The 16,671-nt window shown below is 47.4% G+C and overlaps 2 protein-coding genes across 2 annotated transcripts in view; one reads left to right on the plus strand and one right to left on the minus strand.

Annotated features, from left to right (window-relative positions):
• Positions 1-6,280, minus strand: part of STYXL2 (serine/threonine/tyrosine interacting like 2) — a 29,667-nt gene extending 23,387 nt beyond the window's left edge. Inside the window, exons 1-2 of the mRNA XM_035010919.1 lie at positions 6,158-6,280; positions 5,348-5,473 (exon numbers count right to left, since the gene is read on the minus strand). Of these exons, the coding sequence (XP_034866810.1) occupies positions 5,348-5,457 (110 nt within the window). The 5' untranslated portion in view covers positions 5,458-5,473; positions 6,158-6,280. The remainder of the gene's footprint in view (positions 1-5,347; positions 5,474-6,157) is intronic.
• Positions 6,281-9,955: 3,675 nt separating this feature from the next.
• Positions 9,956-16,671, plus strand: part of GPA33 (glycoprotein A33) — a 45,905-nt gene continuing 39,189 nt past the window's right edge. Inside the window, 1 exon segment of the mRNA XM_035011035.1 lies at positions 9,956-9,998. Within this exon segment, the coding sequence (XP_034866926.1) occupies positions 9,956-9,998 (43 nt within the window).

The raw sequence follows: 16,671 nt of genomic DNA on the forward strand, positions 1-16,671 counted from the left end.
CAAAGGCAAACATTTAACTGACGAAGCTACTCAGTTGCCCCTGCCTTTTCATTTTTAAAGATACTATAGGCTCATTCATCTGAGCTGGTTTAGGCCTGGTCTGTAATGCAGTGGGATTGATCGAACGATAACTCAAAGCCAGTGCAGCTCTAACAATTTATGCTCCAGGTTTTATGATGATCATTGTAGGAAGGGGCAGCCCATCAAGTGTCACTGTGTGTTTGCCTCCCTTGAAAATTTCTGCAAAGGGCTAGCCGGCTGATTTGGGATCAGGTTCAAAAACCAATTGCTAACGAACGTACACAAACCAAGAAAAACATCAAAACCAACAGGAGTCCCTGAGAACCTGGAGGAAATTAGCTCTGTATGTGGGACCGTGGAAAAGCTCAGCGCATCCACATGTAAGAGGGGCTTTCCGGCTGAGCCTGTTTTTGCCCAGGAATGAGGCAGGCACTAAGGACTGAATACCATCGGCACTTCTGTATTACAAACCAATGCTTCTGTCCTGTATGTGGCCGGCCAACTATGTGGAACTGGGAAACCAGCAGAGTTGGCCTTCCCTGTCTCCTGCCTCCCCTTGCAGTGACCCACTTCTCACCTTCACAACCAGTGCTCACGGTCTGCCTTCCCCAGCCAATAATCCAAGAAGCTCAATCACACCAACATGATAAGCACTTAATAGAAATGTGTATTCCCTAGGGCAGCATTTAAAAATATATACACATACCAGACTTCATTTATCCAGCCTACCGTTAACCAGACAGTTCATCATACTGTATACACATTCTGTACCTTAATGGCTGTTAGCTACAGAAACATTCTAGGTCTTCTCTTCTTGTGCACAAATGTCCTTGTTTCTGTTAAGTATGTGTCGGGAGTGAGCCTGCTGGGTTACAGGACAGGCATGTGTTGAGCTTTAGTAGATACTATGAAAGAGATTTCAAAGTGGTTGTACTAATTTATGCTCTTCCCAACTATGAATGGAGTTCTGATTATTTTACATCCTCATTTATAGATGCCACCATCGGTTTTTAATTTTAGATGGTCTGGTGAGTATGTAGTAGTATTGAATTGTGGTTTTAGTTAGAATTTCGATCATATATTTTTGCTTTTATTGATTTCTAGCTTCATTCCCCCAAGGTCAAAGAACATATTTTATATGATTTCAAGCATATAACAAATCTAAAAATTTGTTGACACATGTATGACCAGTACATGATCTATTTTGATAAATGTTCCGTGTGCATGTGATAAGAATGTGTATCCTGCACTTGTTGGGTACACGTTCTATAAATGCCAACTAGGTTAATATTGTTTATTGTTTTGTTCAAACTTCCTAAATTCTTTTTTTTTAAGATTTATTTACTCATTTTAGAGAAAGGGGGGGGAGAGAGAGTGTATGAGTGCAGGAGGAGGGGCAGAGGGAGAGAAGCAGACTCCCCACTGAGCGGGGAACCCCATGTGGGGCTCAAACTCATGACCCTGAGATCATGACCTGAGTTGAAATCAAGAGTCAGGCGCTTAACTGATTGAGCCACCCAGGCACCCCCCTTCCTATATTCTTAATGATTTTTTTTTTTGCCTCATACTATCAGTTGCTGAGGTTGTTTTTATAAAAATTTTATGTTTGACTAAGATTGTGGATTTTATTTTTTTCTTTAGTTCTGTCAATTTTTTGCTTTATACATTTTAAAGGCTACATTATTAGATCATAGAAATTTTATTTATTTTAAAAAGATTTATTATTTTAGAGAGAGCAAGTGAGCATGAGTGGGGGTAGGGCCAGAGGGAGAGGGAGAGAGAGACTCTCAAGTAGACTCCTTGCTGAGCATGAAGCTCAATGCAGGGTTTGATTTCATGCCCTGAGCTGAAATCAAGAGTTGGAGGCTTAACTGACTGAGCCACCCAGGCACCCCAGATCATAGAAATTTTAAATGATTACACCTTCCTGGTGAACCACACCTTTGATCATTGTGAAACATCCTTCTTTGTCCTTAAATTCTTCCTTGTCTGATGTCAGTAAATAGCTTTAGTTTGTGATTGCGGCAGTTGGTAGTTTCCAAAGATGGCCGCAATAGTTCCTATCCCACTTGTTCTCTTCACAGGGTTACTGCGAAACTCCCGCAGAGCTGGCAGAGTCTAGGTTGCCTCCTTTTGAGCCTCTGTGGTCCTTTACATGACTTCTATGGCTAGCTTATGAAAATCAATGCACGTCTGTCTTGTTCTCTTGGATGCTAGCCCTTGGAATTTAGCTACTAGGCTATGGGAAAAACCAAACTGGCCCACATGGAAAGACCACAAGAAAAGACCATGTTAGGTGCTCTAGCCAACAGCCCGGCTCAAAATGAAGTGTCACACATGTGAAGAAGCCTCTCTGCTACCAGCCCTCAGCTGGTGAGTCATCCTTAGCCTTAAGTCCTCCCAGAACCTACGGCTTCCCAGCTGAGGCACCAGACATCTTGGAGTAAAGACAAGCCACACCGCTGTACCTCATGCAGTTTCCTGATTGTGAACATTAAAAAGTGGTTGTTTTATGCCACTAGGTTTTGAAGGTAGAGCAACTGTAACTAGGACAGAGTAGTCTAAGTTTTCTAGCCTTTGTTAACCTTTGTCTATCTCTATTTTGTTTTGTTTTGTTTTGTTTTAATTTGAAGTAGGCTCCATGCCCAATGTGGGGCTGGAACTCATGACCCTGAGATCAAGCCTGCTGCAGTGACTGAGCCAGCCAGGTGCCCCTTGTATATCTCTATTTCTTAAGGTGTGTTTCCTATAAGCAGTATGTAGGCTTTTTAAAAAACTGAGTCTGACAGTATTTGCTTTTAGTTGGAGTATTTCATTTTTATTAGGTTTAAAGTAATTATTTCTACACTTGGGTTTAAATCTACCATCCTACTGTTTTCTTATTATTTGTTATGCTTTCTCTATATTCTTTTTCTCTTCTTTCTTGCCTTCTTTTGGGTTGATTACATTTTGGCTTTGCATTCTCTCCTCATTTGTTCATTAGTTATAAAGGTATTAGATACCTTTTGAAGATAACAGCCTTAAGCTTAGACAGTGACGTATGCAGACAAGGAGGCAAAGAAATAAATCAAGATGGAAAATTATGTCTAAGAAAGAACTTGGTGTGTGGTTTCTGATACATGAGGTTGTCTGGTCTATACCCATCAGAAACCTATTATGTTTTTAAAGAGATCCTATTTTCAAAGAAACCATGAGCCTTAAAAAGCCTTTGGCTGCTTTCAGCCTTAAACAGCCCTTGGGCCCCCAAATTTCCATAAGCAGGACTTAGTCTGCCAAAGCTACACAGCCTTCAAGGAAAACACTCACCAAGCTCACTTTGGATGTGGCTCTGGAGGATAACAAACAAGGAAAAAGTCCCAGAGGGTGGAGCTAGAGGCCACAGAGAACAACAGACAAGGAAATGCTCCCTGAGGGCCAAATCAAGGTCAAGTCTGGGAGATCTTCTCTCTTCTCAGGCAGACGAGCTCATTAACTATATGGACTGATGACTGCATACCTCCCACTCCTCCCTTTATCAAATGGGAGCCTGTTTTGTGGACCATAATGTGCTGCACTCTAACCTGGGCAAGAAGATGCACGCCCTTCAGAGAATCTAGCCTTTTTTTTTTTTTCCCAAGTTTTTATTTAAATTCCAGTTAGTTAACATGTAGGCAGAGAACGTAGCCTTTGAACTGTATGTAGCAGTTGGTAAACTGCTTTTGGGATTGTCTCCTTTGGGAGTTTCATGATTGGGGAAAAAGGTAGCATGAATATTAGCTGTCTACAGAGGTATACTGTGGCTGAGACAGCTATGTATTAGCAAACCCATTTCCTCTTTTTCCTGGACTCATGGACCTCAGTTCCCATCCCCTGTTATAAGAAAGCATGGCTTTGCTAAGTTCTAGTCAATGGAAAATGAGTGGAAGAGAAATGGCCATTTTCAGGCCTGGCCCATAAAAACCTCCTGAGAGATTCCTCATTCTCTTTCCATTTTGTCTTGATGCTGATGAGCCCAGTAACTTTAGCAGCCTGCCTTAAAATGGAAGATCTACAGGATAGAAGGAGCCTCAGTTCCTGAATCACTGCTCAGGTACCTGTTTTGGAATTTATTTGGGTGAGAAAAAAATACCCAATTGCTAAAGCAGCTAACATTACCCTAAGTACTACACAAAGCCGTCCATCACTTACCTCAATCGCACACAAAACTATCTCTGCCTTGTCTGGTAGTGTAGACAGGGGAGGGATACATTTTAAAAACGCCATCCTGATAGGTTTTCTTAGTGGGAACATAATGCTGAATTTTAAAGGAAAAGTCCCCAACATCTGGACCAAGTGTCCTGACCCATGAGTGATGAATCTCATTCCAGTGGGGAAGGTTTTCAAGCTCTGAGAAGCAAAAGCCAGCAAGATCCCAGAACAAGCAGAATCAGACAGTTTGAGGTAAAGTTACCATGAGATATCTTAGTTGGATCTTTCCTTCCTTTTTTTATAGATAAGAAGACACAGGCTCAAGAATTAAAGGGATTCTTCACATAAGTTTGGTGACAGAACTAAGATTAGAAGTCAGGTCCTCCACTACGATTTATGGCAGAAGAAAATAAATAGGCACACACACCATTGCTTCAGCAGGCAAGTAAGCATTTCTCTGATGTCTCATGGTTTTTCTTAAAATTTCATGCAAATTTTCCAATCTACATCATGATATAGCCTCAATGATTTTATGTAAAGGAAAATTTTAAATTACTTGTCATAAAATTAAGAGGACTCTCCAGGAAGATGCACCATGTTGATCTACCCCTGCGCACACTGCCACTTACCTTCAGGTGTGCACATATCCCAGTTTGAAAGACATGGCTTGATCACAGATGCGAAATTATCTCAGTACTAGGACCTGGTCTAATGCCCTTTCCTGTCCTGATGCCTTCTCTTACCGTCTGTGGTCTAGCATCCCCATCCTCAGCCTCAATCCTAGTGAGTCAAGCATCACCCTCCAGGTGGGCCTGTCAGATTCCTACTCCTCATTCGAGGTTCAGGTCCAGCATCACCTCCTCTAGGAAGCCTCCTATGACCCATCCAAGTCCAGTGGTTCCTTCCCTGGCCCACCATGCCCTAGACCTGAGGCATACGAATTCCAGCACTTTACCACGCCACATCAAAATGCGGTCTGTTTGCTTACTTGCCTCTTCCAGAAAGTGTGACACATAAAAAGTACCCAATAATACTTGTTGAATGAGTGAACTTAAGGTGGTAGCTGTAGGCTCCCCCGGGGCCCACATCTCATCATGCCCCCCCGCCCACTCGTGTTGTGGGGCTGCAGGGGCAGGGAGCATGGCAAGCGCACACTTACTGGCTGGGGGAGGGGCTCCGGAGGTACTGGGCCTGCACGGCCCTCACGTCGGCTTCATCCTCTTCACTTGGGACTACCTGCTCCTCCTCTGGGTCCCCACTGGTTGCCATGACAGCCTGCTGGTCACTGTAAGTTTGGCATGACAAATGTGGTTAGGGAATCTAGAGGTTTTGGGGAGGGGGGAGGGGAAGGGGCATATCAGTGATGTCGGGGAGAAGGTCACCACATGCTACTTCTCTGGTGGGGAGAGGACCCATGGGGGGGAAACCCAGTCTGACTTGGCCCAGCTACCGTTAAACCAGGACACCAAGACGCACACACCCAAGCTGTGTAAACTATCCACCTTGGAGTCACGATATTTAAGAAATGACAGCTTGGCTCCTTCCTCAGTTGCCAGCAGGGAAGCAGTGAGGGGAACAGGGTCCTGGGTTTGCATGAATAGAGCTAACGCAGCTGGAAAGCAGTGAATTCCCTAGACCAGAAAGATCTTTCTATCGAAACCCCTGGGTGTGCCCCCACACGCACGCGTGGGCACACGTACAAGCACATAGCCTGCCTGCACACACGCATACACCTTTGCCTCTGCTGGGGGAGGCGAAGCTGGCCTTCCTCAGTGTCTCTACCCAAGACCACAGGAGTCGTTACCCTTGGCCAAGGCGCCCTCCCACAGCCTACTGCGTGCGGAATATGAAATCCCTCAGGGCTGGTCCCACACATGGCTAGGCCCTGACACTCAAGGCAGAGCTGCTGCCCTCCTCTGCTTGTAAGTCTTGGGCTCACAGGACAAAACGAAGGGAAAAGCACACTCACCACGGGTTTGCCTGTATCTCCACACCAAAGGGCAGTCACACAAGGGCTGAGGGACCCAGATAAAATGGCCCAAAGTTCCGACCAGTGAGAGGGACCAACCTCTCTCCTCTCTCCAGTGCTTCTTTTCTGAGGGGCAGGACAGCTGTTAACAGGAAATCTTAGCTACCTTCTAAATTTAGCCTCTGGCCCCACAGCCTGGCAGATCTCTAGGAGGAAGGAATGCAGTCTCAGGACCCAGACGTGAAAGCAGGCCCCACTTAACTCTTTCCCTCCTGGCTGATTCTCTGGACACCGGACACTGACATTGAGGAGCAAAGTTAGGAGAAGGTCACATTTCACTGATGGAGAGGCCTGAAGAAAAGGGTTTTTGGGGGGCTCTCTCTTCATACCCTCTTGCCTGGGGCTACCTATTCAAAGTCTTTTCAGAAGATGGTCTAACACCAAAAATCTCGAAGAATGAAACAAACTGTATCCAAGCCCCATGTCAGTCTGGAGGGCCCTGGGAAAAAATACCTGATATATAGAATGGGGAGGGGCCTTGGATCAACGTCGGGAGCCCACCATGGTGCTACTAAAGGGTATGGTCATGGCTTTGACCAGGGTTACATTTCTTTGAACAGCAATGACCCTGGAGAGTAAAGTGGGCAGTTGTGCTCACCCTCCACAGTCCCTTCCCCACATTTATGCTCATGGTGATGGTCAAGTGGCAAACCTGGATGGTATAAAAATTCCATGAGCTTCAGGGCACATGGGTGGCTCACTTGGTTAAGTATCCAAATCTTGATTTGATCTCAGAGTTGTGAGAATGAGCCCCACATTGGGTTCCATGCTAGGCGCGGAGCCTACTTAAGATTCTCTCTCTCCCTCTCCCTCTGCCCCTCCCCCCACCATGCTCCTTCTCTCTCTAAAAATAAAAAAATTTCCACAAGCTTCATACACTTCAAATGAGCTCATAACCCACTCTACTCCTCTTTGTCACCTCTTATTATCACCATGTCCAAAGCAAACCAAAAACCCAATAGTTCAGCCCCCTCATCCCACACATTCTATAATTACACCTTCATCCATCAGTCCGTCCATCCATTTGTCTACCCATTCAAAATTACCCACTATGCATCAGGTACTATCCTTGACCAAAGTTAGTAAGACACATAATTACATGCTCAAAACTGTCCTTCTTCCTAGCTAAGTGGAATAATGCCCTGCACATAGTATCATCAAAAATTGGCTGAATGAATGAATGAGCTCACAGTTTATTAGGAGGAATGAAACACAGGTTAAAAATAAAACTCAAGCATAAGGCAGAATGTTGTTAAGTATCCTAAGAGAGATCCAGAGTGCTGTGTGAGTTCAAAGAAGGGAAGAGACCTCCTGGCTGAAGAAGTCAGGAAAAGCTTCATAGAAAAAGTAATAATACATGCATTGGCCTTTAAAAAACAAGTTGGATTATAACAGCAGATGTGATGGGGAAAGGAATTCCAGAGAGGACTAGCATGAACAAAGTTTGGGGATGTCAGTGGTTAGAACTGAAAAGAAAGCAAACAGGTTGTGTGACAGAGACTTGGCAGGGCCGGAGTGGGGGGCTCCTTTAGAAAGAGTCGCAAGGAACATATCTCTGAGGAGGCACATGGCACCACCATTGACCAATCATCAAACCTCTATCCTGGGCGTCAAAACAGGGACTCAGTAATTGGCTGCCTAAGAATGACCACAATTGAGAAAACATGGGGGTTCATTTCAGGCCCACACACTTCAAGGTTCCATAAAGATGAAAGGTGGTTTGAGAGAGAGGTGAGATGGGGGTGTGGGGGGAGGGTTAGGGAAGGACTGAAGGGCTGCATCAATCAGGGTAAAGCTCAAGATGACAGGATGCCATTGCAGAGAATAAAAAGGTGGCAGGGAAGTGGGAGAGGGAAAGATGGAGAGCCAACACACCTAAGAGAGGCAACAGATAAGAAGGGACCACTCAGGAGGAGGACATGGCCTCTGTCTTCTATATACCCTCAGTTACCTGCAGAGTGGGACATCAGGCCACTGAAATGGTGGACTAGAAATCAGAAAACCACTTACTAGCCATGTAACCTTTGAGAACTCATTTCACTTCTCTGAGACTCAGATCCCATTTTGTAAAAAAGAGATCCATAACACCATCTCTCCATTTTGTTCTGACTACCCAATCTAAAGTGGGGCCCCCTCCCCTGCCCCAATCTCATTTCCTGTACCATGTCCATGTTATGTTCCCCCTAGCACCATCACACTCTAAGTAGGGTGACCAACCATTCCCACCTCGCTTGGGACTAAGAGATTCCAGGGACAAGGAACTTTCTGCTTTAAAACCAGGACAGTTCCAAGGGGGAAAAGACAGTCCCTTTAATAAATGGTGCTGGGAAAACTGGACAGCTACATGCAAAAGAATGAAACTGGACCACTTTCTGACACCATACACAAAAATAAACTCAAAATGGATCAAAGACCTAAGTGTGAGACATGAAACCATAAGACTCCTAGAAGAAAACATAGGCAGTAATTTCTTTAATTTTTCTAGATATGTCTCCTGAGGCAAGTGAAACAAAAGCAAAAATAAACTATTGGGACTACACCAAAATAAAAAGCTTTTGCACAGCAAAAAATACCATCAAAAAAATGAAAAGGCAACTTACTGATTGGGAGAAGGTATTTGCAAAGGATAAATCCTAAAAGGGGTTAATATCCAAAATATATAAAGAACTTATATAACTCAACACCAAAAAAAATGACCTGATTAAAAAATGCACAGAGGACCTGAATGTCATTTTCCCAAAGAAGACATATGGATGGCCAACAGACATGAAAAGATGCTCAAAATCACTCATTATCAGGGAAATGCAAATCAAAACCACAATGAGATATCATCTTACACATGCCAGCGGGGCTAAAATAAAAAAAAAAGACAACAAATTACAAGTGTTGGCAAGGATGTGGAGAAAAAAGAACCCTCTTGCACTGTTGGTGCAGCCACTGTGGAAAACCGTACGGAGGCTCCTGAAAAAATTAAAAATAGAAATACCATATGATTCAGTAATTCCACTACTGAATATACACCCAAAGAAAATGAAAACACTAATGGGAAAAGATACATGCACCCCTATGTTTATTGCAGCGTTACTTATAATAGTCTCAGCAAACTGAGACAAGTTGGTCTGGTTATTTCTAGGATTGTCTCCTTTGTTTACTTGTGTACTCTCTATCTCCCCAACCAAATGATCAACTCTCTGAGCCTAGAGACTTCCTGTCTTCTTTATGCATCTGTCTGTAGCATGGGTGGGGTGGGGGTTGTAGGAAAGGGAGGGAAATAGAAGAACAGATCCTACTGTGCTTGGGAGTATTCCAGCAATTGTGGGCAACACCCTTGTTTTATTGGCTTTGAAAACCTGCCCCTGAGATCATGCCCTTTTTATGACGAGATGGTAATTTCCTGTTATCGAAGCCCACACCTTGGTGAGAAGCCCAGGGCTCTGTACACCTGCTAAGTGGAGAGAAGGTGTGTGTGTGGGGGGGGGGGGCAGGTGAAGATGGGGAAGGCCTCTGGTGGCGTAGGCAGAGCAGGAGTCCAGTCCCATAAGTGAGCTCACCTGCCAGTCCTGCTGAGCAGCTGGCAGGGGAGGGGGCAGGCTGGGCAAAGGTATACAGGAGAAGGGAAACCACAGGGACAGAGGGCTGGGCCAGGCCAGAGGCCGTTGTGACTTTAACTAGCCAGCCCAGACCTGCCCGGGGCCTCTCCCTGCCAGGCTGGGCTTGGGGCACAGAGGAAGCGAGACCATGGTGGGGAAGATGCAGCCTGTGCTGTGCACGCTCTGGGCCGGTGAGTAAGCCCCTCCCCTGTCTGGCGCCCGGGGGGGGGGGGGGGGGAGACAAGGGGACTGAGTGCTGACAGTCTCCCAGTGCCCCCCGAGGGATGACCGCCAGTAACAGGGCTGCATTCCCGCTGAGCAGCATCACAGGCTCTGCTGGGCAGGCCAGCGCCCAGCAGCAGAATGGTTTGTGTATGCATATTAATCAATAAAATTCCAGCCCATTTCTGGAAGGAATAATTCACAAATTTTCAAGACCATAAATTCTGATCCCAAATCGGGTCACAAGATCGGACACCAGATCTGACAATAGGGACCAAGTATTTGTAATCAAGGTTGTCCCAGAAAATCCAGGATGCGTGGCTCTAGATACGTTCACTACCTGGGATTTTAACCACTGCCTTAAAACTAGAGAAAAAGGCGATGGTAAAAGTGATAACTTCCCTATCACGTATAGGGAGACCAAGGCAGAAGAGCAACCCAACTTAGTATCATTCCCCGAGCAAGAGAAGACTCAAATCCTTCAAAAACTAGAAAGGCCCTTTCCAAAGGTCAAAGCTCTTCACCCCTTCTGATACTCTGGTCATTGAAAACTGGGAAGATGGGGAAGCCCCACAAAATAGAAATCAGACATTTGTTGATATAATGGTTAAATCCAAATCAAGTGCTTTTCAATAGCAAAGTGGTTGCGTGGGGCCCGTGGAGTGTTCACGGGTTCGGATGGAGGCGCTGGTGGTAAGGATACTGGGCACAGGGAAGAAGTAGAGTGGAGAATGGAAGCTGGGAGGTTGGGGTTGGGGGAATTTGAGGCGTATCTTTCATTCATTCTATTTGGCTATGCTGAGAAATCCCATCGGCCTGCAATTTAGAAATTGTTGCAAGCTTCAGGGATCTGGTAAGAATGGGGAGGAGGTAAAGAGTTTTACCGGGAAACTTAGGAGCCCCAAGGCCTGGGAAGTGGGGTCAAGGAGGCTCTGATTTAGAGCTCGCTTTTCAGCCCCTACAGCAAGCCCCAGGGCCAGCTGGCCTGCCTGCCCAGCGGACCCCACTCCTCCCAACGCTCGAAACCTGTCCTTTGAGACCTTAGGTGGATGTGCTGGGGGAGGGCTGGGCCAAGGGTTAGAGGGAGACCTGGAAAAGATCCATCAGCTCAGTCTGGCTCAAGCCCCCCCGCCCCCCAGAGACCCAAATGACTGGGGGCAGAGATGCCCTCCTGCTCAGGCTGGAGAGCCTGGTTGGGTCTTTCCCTCCTCCGAACCTCTTTACTGAGCACGTAGCTGGTGCAAGTGTCTCAGGAGCGAGGATTGTGGAATGACATCAGATCCAGACAGTCAGGGTACTTCAAGTCCCGAGGGAGGGAGGCTGCAAGGAAACGACCATCCTCCCTGGACAAGGCCAGGGACACTCTGATCCTCTTCTTCTTAGCTGGAAGTCTTGCCAGGGATGTCTCCCCCCTACCCCCCAGTACACATCCTTGCATTTGCGGTCTGGCTGCAACCAGTGCATTTTTGGCCTGGGAAAAAACTCTAAAACAAAATGCTCCCCCAGCTTAGAATGAAAAGTGGCCTTAACTCTGAATTGCCTGCACATTTTCCCTCTTCCTTTGAGAAGGCACGTGACCCTGGGGTGAACTTCTCCAATGGACCCAGTTCTTGGGCCTGTGTTCAGGCTCATGTGCGTTTTCTGCCCCCATCCCCATCCCTCCACCCTCCCAGACTGCCCAGTCCAGATTCACGCGCCCACCACCTTAGCCTCCATACCTTACACTAAGGGGAAGGGGCTGGAGCAGTGGGGCAGGGGGAGACGGGGTTGGTGGCCGGGTCAGTGGCCAGCTCGGGGCACGCAGACAATTTGCCAAATGGAAATACCTGGGGACAGAATAGCCATTAGCCATTGCTTTGTGCAAGTGAGCAATGAGGGTGTTCAAAGGTCAAACCTAAGAGCAACGGGGTGGTCCTCCCCACAGCGTCTCAGGAGAGCACACCAGAGGGAGGAGCAGGGAAATGAGGGAGGGCTTCCTGAAGGAGGTGGAGCTTGAGCTGGGTTCCAGAGGACCTACTGGCCTTTGCCCTTCTTCCTTTCTCCATCTGAACCTGCACAGTAATAACCTAGATTTTGCTGCTGTCCTGGGCAGCTGATGAGCCAATGGGCCCCAGGACTCCACAGACTTTGGGGAGGCAGAAGATAACACATATGGAAAGGACCCAAATAGGAGGCAGTACATTAGAAAATCTAAAAACAATCCTAAAACCAACTGAAAATCAGCCTGACAATTCTAAACACTGTCAGTGACAGAATACTTCACCCTTCCCGAGCAGGGGTCCCCACCCCCTCCTATCACCTCACTCTACTGCCTCACAGGCATTGAGAGGGCCAGCCTTCTTCCTGTACCGACTTTAGCCCGGGGCAAATTAGTTAACCTTCAGAAACCTCAGTTTCCCACTCTGTGAAACGGGAAGGGTAATCCATAACGTGCAAAAATGCAGTGTGCCTCCCACAGGGTTGTTATGGATAGTAAATGAGTTTGTAAATGTAAAGATCTTGGAACAGTGCCTGGCACATAATAAGCATTCAATAAACGCCCGTTATTATTGCTGTTGATATTATTAGTGTGGGCAAGTGTAAATTACAGAGAATTCGTAGACTTTGGTAATCCATAGCCTGAGTGCTGGGGTCTGGTAGAAGGGTGCCAAGAAAGAGAGTCAGAGTCACTGTGGACGAGCCCTGAGTTATCAGCCCTCCCAAAGGCTGTTAGAGAAAACACCCCAGCTTGTGCACAGAACTAAGGCTCTTCCATTCCGGGAGTTTTTCCAGCCACTAGACTCCATGAGACTTGATGTGAAGGAAGTAGTTGCACAAAGTAGGAACCCACCAGAGGAATAAAAAGTCCGTAAGCAGCTCTGCCTGGAGTCACTAAAATCTTTGAAGACTTGATAAAAGACACAAACAAAAAAAGCCCCACCTTCCTGGAACTAGAGAAAACCTTTTTGAAGGTTAAATTAGAAAAACTGAGGAAGGCACTGCTTTACACAGAGAAATAAAGGAATCTATCATCCCAAAATATACTAGATGAGAAAATATATTTTTCTCCCCCACCTAAAGATATTTCAATAAATCCATGGATGCTTGATCCATAGTGTGTGTGTGTGGGGGGGGGGGGTCTTTGCTGGGATCTAGGTGTCCAACTTCCTGAACTGAGGCGTTACCCAGGTGATTCTGATGTGCAGGCTACGTTTAAGAGCTAGATCTGGAAACTTGAGGGAAAGTAGGTGTGATCAGTCACCTCTGTTGCCCGGGCTGATCCTCCGCTGGTGACTCGAGTCAGTTTTGCGCCATCTGGCGGCTTCCCTGAGTTACTGTCCAGCGCCTGATTTGGTGACTCAACTCAGGGACCCAAGTGTATGTGCAGACCCATACAGGAGGGCAGGGCCTGAGAGTCTGCATTTCTAACAAGCTCCCAAGTGATGATGATGCTGATTTAGGGACTACTGTTTAAGAAACAAGGCTCCAGGGAGGAACTGGCTTGTGGACGCAGGTGTGAGCCTCATCTTGCCTTTGCTCCCCAGTCCCATCCCCAGGCTTCCTGGTAACCCAGCCATACTGCTTACTGTGATGTTGGTCCCTGGGAGGCCTGGGGGAAAGTGGGCCTGGCTCAGCCTGTTCTTGTATTTCTGGCAGCACTTGACCCTGGGGATCCCTCCCTCCCTCTTTCCCTCCCTCCCTCCTTCCTGCAACTCTTCTGTCGGCTGGGTGATACACCCTCTCCTGGTTCTCCTCCTCCTCCTTTCAGGTCTTCTTTGCAGCTTCATTCTCCTCTGCCCACTAGGAAATGTCAGAGTTCCTCACACCAAGACCCACTTCTATTTTCGCTCTAGATCCACATCCACATTCACATCTTTAGGTGACACCAGTTTCCAATTGACTCACAATTTCCATCTTCAAACCCAACCTCCCTCCTGAGCTACACACCCACAAACCCAACAGTCCAGCCCACATGACCTCTCAATTTTTTTTTTAAAAAAGATTTTATTTATTTGTCAGAGAGAGAGAGAGAGAGGCAGGCAGAGGGAGAAGCGGACACTGATGAGCAAGGAGCCCAATACGGGACTTGTTCCCAGGACCCTGGGATCACGACCTGAGCTGAAGGTAGATGCTTAACCCACTGAGCCACCCAGGCATCCCATGACCTCTCAACTTAAATGTCTCAGAAGCACTGCAAACTCACAAGCTGAAAAGCAAACTCATAATCTTTTTCCCCAACCTAGGCTTTTTCAGTGGTCTCTGCATCATAAACGACTCCCATCCATCCTCGAATGAAAGCCAGAAACCTAGCAGTCCTCTTACAGTGTTTCTACTGCTATGTAATAAACTACCCCAAAACTAATAATTTATTTTGCTCACCAATCTACAAGTTGTATGGGGCTTGGCAGGGACAGTCCTTGCTCCGTGCAGCATCACTCGGGGTGACTTGACGGGGGTCGGAAGACCCACTCCCAAGATGGTGCACTCACTAGCTGGCAAGTTGGTGCTAACTCTGGGTCCTCTCTTTGTGGGCCTCTCCACAGGGAAGTTTGGGCATCTTCACAGCATGGCAGCCGGATTCTAAGAGCAAACTTCTAAAGAGAAAGAAAATGGAGCTGCCAGTACCTTAAGGTCTAGGCCCAGATACTGACCCAGCATCGCTTCCACCATGTTCTACTGGCCAGGGAGTCACAGAACCCAGACTCAAGGAAAGGGACATGAACTTCACCTCTTGATGAGAGGAGTTTCAAAGCATTTGGAGACCATACTTTAGGATCCCCATATCACCCGATACTTCCTTCTTCCTCAGCTACACATTCAAGTTATCACTGTGCCCTGACAATTTTAGCTCTTACGTATTTTGAATCTGTTCACTCTTCTCGTCTCTCTGCTGCCTAGCTGATGTGACTGCCTCCCCTAAGCGGCTTCCGTAGCCTCTCACTGGCCTTGTGTGACTGTTTTGCCCCTTCTCTGTTCTCCACGCTGGAGCCAGAACGATCTTCTAAAATAAAATTGTGACCATGTCACTCCCCCCCCTACTTAGCTCTTCAGTGATTTCCCACTAGCACTAGAATAAAGGCTCAAATCATGAGGACGGGTTCTCCTAAGTTATACTTAAGTTCTAGAAACCACTGAAGCGTTCCCCAAACCCCAGTATTCCGGCATCTTGACTGATCTCCCAGACTGACTCCTATGCGTTGGATAGTTCAAAATTTTTTGTCAGATCACATCTTTTACTCCTTGGTTTGGAAAAATATCATCAGCACCTCCACCTGAAGCATCCACACCGTCCCTGTTTCCTGTCTAATCTTCAAAGGCCACGAGTCCCTTTCCCCCGTGAAAGCCTTCCCAGGTCACTTGGGGCCCCACTGATCCCTTCCTAATAGGAACTTACAGTCTCAACCACTTCTTTGGCATCTGTTATACGGCCATTTAACCTTTCACCCACTTTGGGGCCTGGTTTTCCTAAACAACCTGGGGGCAGGAACTACTGCTACATAGTTTTCTTTTTCTTCTTTTCTTTCTCTCTCCTTCCTCCCTTCCTCCCTCCCTCCCTCCCTCCCTCCCTTCCTTCCTTCCTTCCTGCATCACAGTCACGGAACAAAGGCTCACAATGTATATCTGGCTTTCCACAATCAAGTTACAACTTCCTGGTCCTCTTTTCCTCTCCTCAACTCTGAGACCCCCTGTCGTCCGACTTGCGCGTCCATCCTACCAAGTATCCTCACACACCCTACTGACTTGTGAGCTTCCACACCGCACGCTAAACAAAACAACCAGATCTCTGTCCCCGGTGATACAGGCTCTTCTGCCTGCTTATCTCCTTTATGATATTCCTCTTCTCTACCCTCGAAATCGAACTTACCCTTCTGTGCGGACAGCTGCCACAAACAAGGCCTCTTCCCGACCAGCAGTCGACCTCTCCCCGCTTCCGTCGCCTCCTCGCGCCCGTTTCCAGGCGCTCCTTCTCTTTCCTAAGATGGCCGCCGTGGAGCGCAGGGAAGGCAGCGTGAGTCCCAGCCCGCAGCGCCGCCGCCGCGCTGGGGGCCGGAGGACGACGGGCCCGAGGAGTCGGGCGCCTGAGGAGTGGGAAGGGCCGGAGAGGGGGGCCTGTGAGGCCGTTGTCCTAGCCGCCAGAACCACCCGCCCCCTCCCCTCCGGCCACAGCCCACCTGCCTGACACAGGAAGTGGGGCCTCATGGCCCAACATCAGGGGCCGGAAGTGACTATTGCTGGGGCCCGGATGGGGGGTGAGGGCGTTTGTGTCTCCACGGAGCCCTTGGATGGGCAGAAGACCCTACAAATCATGCTGTTGTCGCAAATAAATTGGCTACTTGTCCCTTTGACGCTCACCCCCGGGTTCCTTGGGCTGAAACCAGTCATCACATCTCAAGCTGTGACGATAAAAGTTGTACTGGGGGGTTGTTGTCAACCAAACCAGGAACCTTGGACAAGGGACTGTTTGAGAGCACATGGCAGTGCCTTCCTTGCCATGAAGACTGGGATAAAGATTTGTAGGGACAGACCAACGCCCGTTTGTCTGGGCAAGGCCAACTACTGTGGCAACAACAGCCCCACAAACAGCATAGTTAGGGAACATAAGAGGGACCTGGCTTCAGGCATGCACGTTCCCAAGTTTCGCTGTATGTTCTGCTGTGGAAA

The sequence above is a fragment of the Mirounga leonina genome, unplaced genomic scaffold (assembly GCF_011800145.1).
Source record: "Mirounga leonina isolate KUSES-001 unplaced genomic scaffold, KU_Mleo_1.0 Mir_154, whole genome shotgun sequence".
NCBI classification, from domain to species: domain Eukaryota; kingdom Metazoa; phylum Chordata; class Mammalia; order Carnivora; family Phocidae; genus Mirounga; species Mirounga leonina.